At 41.2% G+C, this 13,465-nt stretch overlaps 1 protein-coding gene across 8 annotated transcripts in view; it reads right to left on the reverse strand.

Moving 5' to 3' along the window:
* Positions 1-10,707, reverse strand: part of LOC101093758 (YEATS domain-containing protein 2-like) — a 48,858-nt gene extending 38,151 nt beyond the window's left edge. For 5 of the 8 annotated variants that reach the window (XM_045041645.1, XM_045041648.1, XM_045041647.1 and 2 more), the window contains exon 1: positions 9,915-10,047. In XM_045041645.1, coding sequence (XP_044897580.1) covers positions 9,915-9,959 — 45 coding nt within the window. In that variant the 5' untranslated portion in view covers positions 9,960-10,047. Of the gene's footprint in view, positions 1-9,914 lie in introns of all 8 variants that reach the window. The other 3 variants (XM_045041640.1, XM_045041639.1, XM_045041642.1) reach the window with 3 other exon arrangements.
* Positions 10,708-13,465: the final 2,758 nt, after the last annotated feature.

Genomic DNA, 13,465 nt, shown 5'->3' on the forward strand with positions numbered 1-13,465 from the left:
ACATTAATTCATTGGGTCACGCACTCACCCACTCAGGAAGACAAGCACATACTGTATCTGTCAAGTCATAGCCACGATTCGGGGAAGAGCTGGAAGACAGAGTCTATTCTATATGCTCGTAGCGGTAGAGATGCATGAAAACAGGTAAGGACAGAACAATACCATCCACTAGTTCTGCAAGGGAAGTGAATCACGTACAGTGAACGCACAAAGGAGAAAACACTTACATTTGGGAAGGTCAGCAAATGCTGGGAAGATAGGGCTGTATCTTAAAAGAAACACAAAGTACACGGGGAGGGTGTGAAGGGCATTCTAGAATGAGCAAAAGGATCAAGTATGAAATAATATAGTAAGTGACAACATCCATGCAATATGGGAAAACTGGAACAGAGTTATTGGGAATTGGATAGATAGATATTACTGGAATATCAGGGCGAAACCAAACAAAAAGGGGAGCAGTGTTATGCTAGAACATGAATTTTCTCCTTCAGGTAATGGGGATCCATTGAATAAGCAGAGGAGTGACATCGTCACAAGTATATTTTAGAAAGGTCACTCTGGCAGCAATGTAGGATGAACATAAAGGAAGCAAAACCAGAAGAGAACTGCAAAATTATAGGTGAGCGAGTGAATTACGGGAATAACATATGAAAAATGGTAAGCAGGTACAAAATATCGAATGTGGTGAGTGACTGGATGCGGTCATTTCAGGGGAGTTCGGAGTCCAGGACTTTTCCTGTTTCAGGGCTGCTATTTTTGAGGCTAGGGAACACAAAGGACAGAGCAGATTACATTCAGGAAAGAGGAAAGGGAAAGGGTCAGAAACAATGTCTTGAAACTAGGGCATATTAAATTTAAAGTGCCCAGGGGACTTCCAAAGAAAATGTTAGGGCCGCCTGAATGCCTCATTCAGTTAGCACCTGACTCTTGATTTTGGCTCCGGTCATGATCTCACAGTTCAAGGGTTCAAGCCCCCCGTCTGGTTCTGCACTGACAGTGCAGGGTCTGCTTGGAATTTTCTCTCTCACCCTCTGTCTCTCTACCCCGCCCACATGTGCTCTGTCTCTCTCTCCAATTAGTAAATGAATAAACTTTAAAAAAAGAAAAAGACAAAATTCAGATCAATGAAGTTCAAGTAAGAAAAGCCCATCGTAAATATCTATAAAACATATTAAACTGATAGAATAATGCAATCCTACACAGAACTGTGAAATTGTGAAAAGGAAAGTAAAAGGAGGTGGGAGGAGTAAAGATGGCAGAGGAGGGGAATCGGAATTTCCCTTGTCCCTCAAACACAGCAGTATTGAGGTCACAACACTTGGAATACCAGGACAGGCTGCAGAGGGACAGGAATATCTCCACAGGTGCAAAGAGACAGCCTGGTGGGACAGAAGGGTGTGTATGTGAATTGGGAGAAATAAAATGGGCAGCACAGGCATGGAATGGGGGAAGCCCTTTGGTGGAGAAATGAAAGGAAGAGAGAGAGAGGCTGTGGGAGGTGTAGTTGGATATGAAAAAACCTGTCTGGACCACAGACCAAGGAGATGTCCAGAAAGTCAGCTTCTACTTTGCAAAACAGCCATAGAGGCTAAAAAACAGAATTTTCAAGGTTGTCAGATTTTCTCTAAACCACAGCTGCCACCTCCCACTCCTGGTGGGGACGGAGCCGCCCCTAGGCTTGGTACCAATCTCAGGGCTACACTGGGAGAGAACACCTTGAGTATGGTGGAAAGAGGAGGTATTGTCCTCCCCAAGGGAAAAAGACCCTGCAGGCACGAACCAGAAGCCCTCTGTCCACTGCGCAGAGTGGCGCTACTCCAGAACCAGGTCCGAGCAAAGCAGGATCCTACAGGGTTTTGAATCACAACTCAGTGCTCTGGGAGCACAGGAGACTGTACAGCAGAGGCAAGCCGGACCCCCAAGCTATTCTAGGAGGACAGCCTAAACAGCAAGTTTTGAGACACCTCGTGTGGGCAGGAGAGACTGGGGTGTCGCCATTTCTCTCCCCATGACCAACACTGTGGGGCTTCAGGGAACGGACAGTGAGCCTCAGTGGAGGCAGGCCCATTACACCAAACCCTGGCTCTCTGTGCCTGGTAACTGCTTCTCTATGGGAGTGAGACTGACACTGATGGGACCAGACAGCCCCTCCCCTAGACCAGCACAGCCACCAGTCCCAGGCACCAATAGACAACGCTCCTCTCGTTTTCTATCTTTGTTTGTTTGTTTGTCTTCATTTGAATTATTATTCTTTTTTTTCTTTTCATTTTTAATGCTTATTTCTTTATTTTGAGAGAGAGAGAGAGAGAGAGAGAGAGAGAGAGATAAAGCAGGAGAGGTGCAGAGAGAGGGAGAGAGAGAGAGAATCCAAGCAGGATCCATGCTCTCACTGCAGAGCCTGATGGGAGTTTCGAAACCACCAACAGTGACAATATGACCTGACCAAATTCAAGAGTCAGACACTTCACCAACTGAGCCACCCAGGAGCCTATCTTTTCTTTCCTTTTCTTTCCCTTTCTTCTCTTTTCCCTTTTTTCTCTTTCTACTCTCCTCTTTCCTCTTCTCCCTTTGGAATCAGCCTAGTAGTCTGGAGTTGACTGTGGGTCAAAGCTATATGTATATATGTATATAACACACACACACACACACACACACACACACACACACACACACATTATCTTTTTTCCTTTGTTCTTCTGTTCTGGTTCTTTGTTTGTTTGTTTGATCGGGCATTTTCTCTATACTTTTCCAGATCTCCTTCTTCATTTTCCTCCCTCTCTTTCTGGATTAAGCCGTATAGCTCCTTCGAGTCACTGCCTGGTCTTTTTTTCCACTCCTGTCATTTCTCTCTTTGTTTGGGCTAAGGATTCTTCACCACCCTCTTCTCCTTTTTTCCAGGATTACTTCAACAAACAAATCAAAGCACACCTGGTGGAAGGCCCAAACCACCACTCCAAGTAGCAAGAAAAGCAGCCAAAGAAGTACCAAAAGAGTGCACACAACACAATCCAAAAACATTTGTTCAACTTCCAGGCCCTGGACAGTGTAGGACCCCTTTTTAATATAGTAGTACTCGCAGGTGTGGGACACAGAACAAGATATTAAAACACATAAAGGGCTGGAATCTAGCCACAACGACAAATTGGAAGAATTCACCTCAAAAAAAAATTCCAGAAAGAAAGGCCAGCCAGAGAAGTGCTCAAAAGAGACAGAAACAATTTATCTGATCACGTTTTTGGAATAACAGTCATAAGACGCATAGATGGGCTTGAAACCAAGAATAGAAGACAGCAGACAATCTACTGCTTCAGAGATCAAGCACCTAATGACCCGTCATGATGAATGCTGAAAATGAAATGTTGTAAATGAGTTACAAAATAAACTGGATGCAGTAACATCAAGGATGGGAGAAGCAGAAGAGAAAATTGGTGAAATAGAAGATACAATTGTGGACAAAGATGAAGCAGAGAAAGGAAAGAAAGGAAACTACTAGACTCCGAGGCAGGTACCAGAGACCTAAGTGATTCGGTGAGATGAAATAATAGCCACATCACAGGAGTCCCAGAAGAAGAAGAGTGAGAGAAAGGGGCAGAAGGTTTATTTGAACAACTTAGAGCTGAGAACTTCCCTCATCTGGGGAAGGAAACAGGCATCCAAGTCCTGGCAGCACAGAGAATTATTCCCTTCAAAATCAACAAAACCAGGTCAACACCACCACATGTCAAAGCGAAACCGGAAAAATACAAAGACCAAGAGAGAATTCTGAAAGCAGCTAGGGACAAACGGGTCTTAATCTATAAGGGAAGACACATAACAGTAGCAGCAGACCTGTCCCATGAAACTTGGCAGGGCAGAAGGGAGGGGTGGGAAACGGTCAATGTGCTCAATGGGAACATATGCAGTGAAGACTCCTTTCCCCAGCAAGGCTGTCATTTAGAATCGAAAGAGAAGAGAAAGGCTTTCCCAGACAGACAAAACCTAATGGAGTTCATGACCACTAAACCAGCCCTGCAGGAGATCCTAAGGGGCCACTCTGTGAGTGGAAAGCAGCAGAGACTACAAAGGACCAGAGGCCTCACCAAAAGCATGAAACCTTCAGATAACACAAAGACACTAAATCCGTATCTTTCACTAATCACTCTGAATGTGAATGCACTCAATGTCCCAATCAAAAGACACAGGGAATCAGAATGGATAAAACACAAAACAAAACCAAAGAACAAGATCCATCTATATGCTGTCAACAAGACACTGATTTTAGACCCCAGGACACCTCCAGATTCAAAGTGAAGGTAATGGGAGCCACCTATCATGCTACTAGAAGTCAAAAGAAAGCTGGAGTTGCCATACTTCCACCAGACAGACTAGATTCTAAACCAAAGACGGTAGTAACAGATTCAGAAGGGCATTATATCATAATTAAGGGGTCTGTCCATCAAGAGGAGCTAACAATTGCAAATGATTTTTTTTTTATTTTTTTTTTCAACGTTTATTTATTTTTGGGACAGAGAGAGACAGAGCATGAACGGGGGAGGGGCAGAGAGAGAGGGAGACACAGAATCCGAAACAGGCTCCAGGCTCTGAGCCATCAGCCCAGAGCCCGACGCGGGGCTCGAACTCACGGACCGCGAGATCGTGACCTGGCTGAAGTCAGACGCTTAACCGACTGCGCCACCCAGGCACAATTGTAAATGTTTATGTCCCCAAAGTTAAGGCCCACATATATGAATCCATTAATCACAAACATGAATGAATGTATACATACAAATACCATGATTGTAGACGACTGTAAGACTCCATGCATTGCAATAGGCGGATCATCAAGGCAGAAAATCAGTAAGGAAACACAGATCCAATGTGTCATTGGACCAGATGTATTCAGATATACATAGACATATATTGGCCTTTATATATACATTTATACAGATAGATATCGATACAGATGTACTGAGATCTTCTCATGTAACAGCAGTAGAACGCACATTCTTCTTAAGTGCACATAGAACATTCTCCAATATAAATTACTCATAAACATAAGCAACCTTATTGATAAGAATGTGGTAATTGCAGGGGACTTTAACACCCCACTTACAGAAATGGATAGATCATCTAGACACACGGTCAATAAAGAAACAAGGGCCCTGAATGATACACTGGATCAGATGGACTTGACAGATATATTTAGAACTCTGCATCCCAAAGCAACAGAATATACCTTCTTCTCGAGTGCACATGGAACATTCTCCAAGATAGATCATATACTGGGTCACAAAACAGCCCTTCGTAAGTAGGCAAGAATTGAAATTATACCATGCATACTTTCAGACCACAATGCTATGAAGCTTGAAATCAACCACAGGAAAATGTCTGGAAAACCTCCAAAAGCATGGAGGTTAAAGAACACCCTACTAACGAATGAGTGGGTCAACCAGGCAATTAGAGAAGAAATTAAAAAATATATGGAAACAAACGAAAATGAAAATACAACAATCCAAACGCTTTGGGACGCAGCGAAGGCAGTCCTGAGAGGAAAATACATTGCAATCCAGGCCTATCTCAAGAAACAAGAAAAATCCCAAATACAAAATCTAACAGCACACCTAAAGGAACTAGAAGCAGAACAGCAAAGGCAGCCTAAACCCAGCAGAAGGAGAGAAATAATAAAGATCAGAGCAGAAATAAACAATATAGAATCTAAAAAAACTGTAGAGCAGATCAACAAAACCAAGAGTTGGTTTTTTGAAAAAATAAACAAAATTGACAAATCTCTAGCCAGGCTTCTCAAAAAGAAACGGGAGATGACCCAAATAGATAAAATCATGAATGAAAATGGAATTATTACAACCAATCCCTCAGAGATACAAACAATTATCAGGGAATACTATGAAAAATTATATGCCAACAAATTGGACAACCTGGAAGAAATGGACAAATTCCTGAACACCCACACTCTTCCAAAACTCAATCAGGAGGAAATAGAAAGCTTGAACAGACCCATCACCAGCGAAGAAATTGAATCGGTTATCAAAAATCTCCCAACAAATAAGAGTCCAGGACCAGATGGCTTCCCAGGGGAGTTCTACCAGACGTTTAAAGCAGAGATAATACCTATCCTTCTCAAGCTATTCCAAGAAATAGAAAGGGAAGGAAAACTTCCAGACTCATTCTATGAAGCCAGTATTACTTTGATTCCTAAACCAGACAGAGACCCAGTAAAAAAAAAAAAAAAAAGAGAACTGCAGGTCAATATCCCTGATGAATATGGATGCAAAAATTCTCAATAAGATACTAGCAAATCGTAGCATATAAAAAGAATTATTCACCATGATCAAGTGGGATTCATTCCTGGGATGCAGGGCTGGTTCAACATTCGCAAATCAATCAACGTGATACATCACATTAACAACAAAAAAAAGAGAAGAACCATATGATCCTGTCAATCGATGCAGAAAAGGCCTTTGACAAAAGCCAGCACCCTTTCTTAATAAAAAACCCTTGAGAAAGTGGGGATAGAAGGAAAATACTTAAAGATCATAAAAGCCATTTATGAAAAGCCCACAGCTAACATCATCCTCAATGGGGAAAAACTGAGACCTTTTTCCCTGAGATCAGGAACACGACAAGGATGCCCACTCTCACAGCTGCTGTTTAACATAGTGCTGGAAGTTCTAGCATCAGCAATCAGACAACAAAAGGAAATCAAAGGCATCAAAATTGGCAAAGATGAAGTCAAGCTTTCGGTTTTTGCAGATGACATGATATTATACATGGAAAATCCGATAGACTCCACCAAAAGTCTGCTAGAACTGATACAGGAATTCAGCAAAGTTGCAGGATACAAAATCAATGTACAGAAATCAGTTGCATTCTTATACACTAACAATGAAGCAACAGAAAGACAAATAAAGAAACTGATCCCATTCACAATTGCACCAAGAAGCATAAAATACCTAGGAATAAATCTAACCAAAGATGTAAAGGATCTGTATGCTGAAAACTATAGAAAGCTTATGAAGGTAATTGAAGAAGATTTAAAGAAATGGAAAGACATTCCTGCTCATGGATTGGAAGAATAAATATTGTCAAAATGTCAATACTACCCAAAGCTATCTACACATTCAATGCAATCCCAATCAAAATTGCACCAGCATTCTTCTCAAATCTAGAACAAGCAATTTTAAAATTCATATGGAACCACAAAAGGCCCCGAATAGCCAAAGGAATTTTGAAGAAGAAGACCAAAGCAGGAGGCATCACAATCCCAGACTTTAGCCTCTACTACAAAGCTGTCATCATCAAGACAGCATGGTATTGGCACAAAAACAGACACATAGACCAATGGAATAGAATAGAAACCCCAGAACTAGACTCACAAACGTATGGCCAACTCATCTTTGACAAAGCAGGAAAGAACATCCAATGGAAAAAAGACAGTCTCTTTAACAAATGGTGCTGGGAGAACTGGGCAGCAACATGCAGAAGGTTGAAACTAGACCACTTTCTCACACCATTCACAAAAATAAACTCAAAATGGATAAAGGACCTGAATGTGAGACAGGAAACCATCCAAACCTTCGAGGAGAAAGCAGGAAAAGACCTCTCTGACCTCAGCCGTAGCAATCTCTTACTCGACACATCCCCAAAGGCAAGGGAATTAAAAGCAAAAATGAATTACTGGGACCTTATGAAGATAAAAAGCTTCTGCACAGCAAAGGAAACAACCAACAAAACTAAAAGGCAACCAACGGAATGGGAAAAGATATTTGCAAATAACATATCAGACAGAGGGCTAGTATCCAAAATCTATAAAGAGCTCACCAAACTCCACACCCGAAAAACAAATAACCCAGTGAAGAAATGGGCAGAAAACATGAATAGACACTTCTCTCAAGAAGTCATCCGGATGGCTGACAGGCACATGAAAAGATGCTCAACGTCGCTCCTCATCAGGGAAATACAAATCAAAACCTCACTCAGATATCACCTCACGCCAGTCAGAGTGGCCAAAATGAACAAATCAGGAGACTATAGATGCTGGCGAGGATGTGGAGAAATGGGAACCCTCTTGCACTGTTGGTGGGAATGCAAATTGGTGCAGCCACTCTGGAAAACAGTGTGGAGGTTCCTCAGAAAATTAAAAATAGACCTACCCTATGACCCAGCAATAGCACTGCTAGGAATTTACCCAAGGGATCCAGGCGTACTGATGCATAGGGGCACTTGTACCCCAATGTTTATAGCAGCACTCTCAACCATAGCCAAATTATGGGAAGAGCCTAAATGTCCATCAACTGATGAATGGATAAAGAAATTGTGGTTTATGTACACAATGGAGTACTACATGGCAATGATAAAGAACGAAATATGGCCCTTTGTAGCAACGTGGATGGAACTGGAGAGTGTGATGCTAAGTGAAATAAGCCATACAGAGAAAGACAGATACCATATGTTTTCACTTTTGTGTGGATCCTGAGAAACTTAACAGAAACCCATGGGGGAGGGTTAGAGTAGGAGGGTTAGAGTAGGAGAGAGCCAAAGCATAAGCATAAGAGACTCTTAAAAACTGAGAAGAAACTGAGGGTTGATGGGGGGGTGGGAGGGAGGGTTGGGTGGATGATGAGGAGGGCACCTTTTGGGATGAGCACTGGGTGTTGTATGGAAACAAATTTGACAATAAATTTCATATATTGAAAAAAAATACTGCTAGACTCTTTCTTAGGAATGACAGTAGTCATGGCCACAAGAGGGAATATTGGAGGAACACTGGTGTTTCATCAAAGATAGACAAATTGACAGTTTTCAGAAATCTGGAAGGGGAAATGAATACATACGTAAAGGTCACCAAATGTAAAAAAACTATTTGGAAGGGTGTGGGTTCTTTATGGACAAATATGGTTACGTTTTAGCAAAACTAGAAGAGATGGGATTCATGTAAACAAAACACAATCTAATGACAGTTTTCTTCTAGAAACCATTGGAAACACATATTGCACACTGAGATGCACGGGGCTGGTGAAGTGCTTCTACTACAAATTCTAGTTGACATATTTGCAATAGCTCAAGAGCTTACAAAATATTTGCCTTATGATTCTGAGTATGTTAGGTTTCAGGAACGGGAAGCAAGCCAAGATTCTGAGATGAGAGTAGGTGATAAGATAAAGACTGAAATAAAAGACTGCGTCATCTTTATTCCTGTGAGGAATTAAACAACTAAGTGAAGAAATCCCAGGTATACGTCTTCAGTACCCACCAATGTGCTGTGAGGCATTTCAGCAACTTATTTTGGCCATAAAAGACCAAAGTGCTGATTATTTTGTGATAGTAATCTATTCTTATAAAACAATGAGAAACGTGGATGACATTATTCCAGGATTTGTCCTCTCTAGCCTGACAAGTGTCTCTTTGATTGAAGTGCCAAGAATCACATTTCAGATGATACATATTGATGATACAAGCCCATAGGACATGGAAAGTATAGCACAAGCTGTTATTAAGTGTAAGGGGAAGGATTATCCAGAACTCTCTATTGATCAGGGGAGATTATTCACTCCTGAAACCAAGTGTACTCTCCTTGGAAAGGCTTATGATAGCAAACCTCACAAAGGCAAACCGAACTCAGATGTCTACTCGCTACACCTTGGATCCCTACAGTGTAGGAGAGGTGACAGCTGAGACAGAAAGGCACAAACACATTGCTCAACGATCCGTTGTGGAAGCTGAGACTGATAAAATATGTGTCCACTCAGAAGATTATTTTCCTGTCAGCACCTCCAGCTAATATTTCAGCAATACTTTATATGGGGCTGATGACACGATGGAGAAACATAAATATTACTGGCGCTGAACTTCAGTGGTACAGTTACAGCCATGAGCCAGGATGTTAGAGAAGTGAAGACTGGTGATCATATTCCCACCTCTTTTCCTGTTGTGGCATCATCAAAGGTCTTAATTCCTGACATCGTGTGTCTTCACAGCAAAAAAGTTTCCAGTTAGAAATGTACCATGTACATCATACTTTATAGTAGATGGGAAAATTCTCACCCAGATATTACCAAATGCCAACTGTCTCTCCATACTTTAGGTTATGTCCCCACAGCTAGGGTCAGTACTAGCTGATGTGCTGACCTTGGCTGCTAGGGAAGTAGGTTGGAGGTGGGGCGCTCTTCTCTCCCTCTTTGCTCTTCTATGGCAAAAGGTAGAATGCTACCAAGCACTTATTTTTCAGTCACCTCTAGAGAAACTCTAGAGTGTTTCTTCAAAGAAACACTCACTGGCCTTCCTTGCTTCTAGATGCTGTCTTCCTATGTGACCAATGCCAGTCTGCATTCTACAGCAATTACTGCATAATGGTAACAATCATGCCCAGATCCACATTCTAAATCTTAGCCATCATGCTAAATAGGCTGCCCTGATAAAAGTCTGCATGCAAGGATTTCATAAGAACTGAAAGGAAAATCCATGAAGATCTTCAAGGATTCCATCAGAAACACACAAAAAAAGTGGCTGGCAATTCTGGACAGTCATACTGGGAACAATTAGATTATAATATCCATGATTATAGGTTTTGGCAAAGCCAGGTTGGCCATATGGTAGTACCAGATAAATGTACATGGCTATTTGCAAGATTTTCCATTAGATAGCCCATCATGGTAGGGACAAATTGGCTGTGATACACAATAAACATTGATGGGGACACTTTTTTTGGTAACATTTATTTATTTTTGAGAGAGACAGAGAGAGAGAGAGAGGGAGGGAGGGAGGGAGGAGGGGCAGAGAGAGAGAGGGAGACAGAATCTGACACAGGCTCCAGACTCTGAGCTGTCAGTACACAGCCAGATGCAGGGCTCAGACCCATGAACCATGAGATCAAAACCTGAGCCGAAGTCGGACACGACTGACTGAGCCACCAAGGTGCCCCATGATGGGGACACTTTGTAAGGAGGATAGAGGATATGGACCACTCATGTCACACCTGTAAACCGATACAATTCTGGAAAAGCAGAGATTTGTGAGTCATGGACTCGAACCATGTCTAAGAGACCCCTTGAGCATCTCCAAATGAATTTCCTACAATTTCCTCCTTTTATAGGTGTTGAATATCTGTTAGTAATGCAATATATATTTGGGGGTGGGGAGGAACGTATTGAAACATTCCCCTGTAAAAAGGCCACAGTACTCTCCAAGGGTAAAAAGTATCAGATTTTATGTCCCTTATCTTACATGGGTAATTCTGACTTATCTATCCATTGATAGGAACACATTTTACTGGGATAGTTATTTGCGAATTGGGCAAGGTTTTGGCTCTTACTTAGAAACTTCATGGGCCTTATCATCACTGATTGATTAGAAAAACAAAAGGAACAAATGGAATACTAAAGCCAAACTATCTAAACTATCAGTCACATGTAGCCTCCTCCTCTCAGCAAATCATGGATTATTTCCCTATGAGACTGATAATATTTCTATCCATACTTGGTTTCAATCCTTCGTAAGCTGATATAGGTAAGTATTGTAAAGGACTATACACTCAGTCCTTTCATCAACAGTGACAGATTTATTTTCCTTGCCAGTTATTTGATACATTGTACATAACGTAAGACAGAGTGATTGGATGTTGTGCAAAAGACACCTGAGAAACACTTTCTATGAAACTTGCTGGAATGATTTCCAGGTACTCTTGGCTTCCATTACAGAAACTAAATCACAATCAATCGATCCTTGGAAACATATTTCTCAACTAAAACAACATCACTGGTCATCTTCAAATGCAATAATTGGAGAGTTATAGCCATTATGGATCCTAAACTTAGGTTCTTAAAAGCACCTCCAGAAGCACACAGTCCTTGGAAGTCAACTACTGACTGAAATATTCTTGGAAGCATATACCTTCCATTCAAGATCATTGCGAACAAGATTCTCCTAGATGAATGGAACCACTGATTATCACACTCTCCTTGGCATATATTTGCTTTTGATTTTCTTGGCCACAATTTTCCTTTTAATAAGTGTATGATTATCCAAGTCTGTATTAGTTTATTTTTTCTGTTGCCAGTAACTAATTACTTAAGTCTAGGCTTTATTAGAGACACCCTCCAACATAATCCCATCATTTGGCTCTCCCAAGCTATTACTAGCACAGCACATTTGAAGAATTATTGGATATATCTCCCATGCCAAGTTCTGGAAAACCCAAACAATGGCCAAATCTGCTACTAAAATGATTTTCAATAACAATAACATATAATCTTAAGAAACGATGGACTTGTATCTTTTGATAACATTAAAGACAGAGTTGCTACAATGATCTTAATGTACACACCATGGCTCAAATTGATAAAGACTGGCTTAACCATTGGTGGTTTTCTTGGTAGCAGTACTATAAATCAGACATTTGAGACCATGAGTCATTCAAACTAAATGAACAAAAGTTAAAAATATTCATGCCTAGAACTGAGCATAGTACGAAGGTATATTACATCAAAATGACCAACACATAAGTGAAGAAAGATATTCTCACATTAGAAGAAATAGATATAACTCTCCTTCTAATATAACAATGACTTTGTCACAACACTGACACAAAAGATCAACTCCCTAGTGTGCTTCTAGGTTCTCTTTCCTGTGAGAAACCAGACTTGTCAATGCTAATCCAGGGCCAAAACTAGTTGTTCTATATGGAGCTAATAGTTAGACCATTCCAAGTGCATGGCTCCCAACCTCTTGGGAGGACTATCTCTCCTTACAAGGGATGTAAAAGGACAAAATCTTCCCTGGAGGTATAGGCGATAAAAGGAAAAACAGACTCCTGAGCACACTGATTCCATCCATGTAGCTGGGCAGCTGGAGAAGTCATCAAATATTTGTCCTTCACGTCAGCAGACCTAATAGACAATGCAGATCATGCTCAGGGGCACACCGAATCTGGCTGTTGTCTTTCGCTAAAGATATTATAGATCCTAGTATCAGCTTTAGCGTTCTTTTAAACTGGAAGGTGTCTTTGTCATTGCCAGCACACTTTATCGTACCTGGGTTAACACCGCCAGCAAGATGGAACAAGCCGCATTTTAAGAAAAAAGAAATAAAAAGGCAACTTGATACTAAGATAGACTCAGGTAGGTAGGGGATTTGTTTTATTGGCCAGTGCTGGAAAATACTGGGTCATGGTTCTGGAGTATCTTTCAGGTACTTTTTTTTAATACCTTTTTTTTTTTTTTTTTTTTTTAAATAAAGGAGGCTCCAAGCCCCGCCTGGAGCCCAACGTTGGGCTTGAACTCAGGTCAAGAACTGAGCTGAGATCAAGAGTTGGACACTTCACCTACCGAGCCACCCAGGTGCCCCAATACTTTTTTTCTTTAATAATACTTTTATATGTCTCATAATCAGTATCTGATGTCCAGAATCTTAAATGTTCATGCACAGACACTATTCTGCCAATGGATCAACAGATGATACGAAGACAAAACAG

Source organism: Felis catus, chromosome D3, assembly GCF_018350175.1.
Source record: "Felis catus isolate Fca126 chromosome D3, F.catus_Fca126_mat1.0, whole genome shotgun sequence".
Taxonomy (NCBI): Eukaryota; Metazoa; Chordata; class Mammalia; order Carnivora; family Felidae; genus Felis; species Felis catus.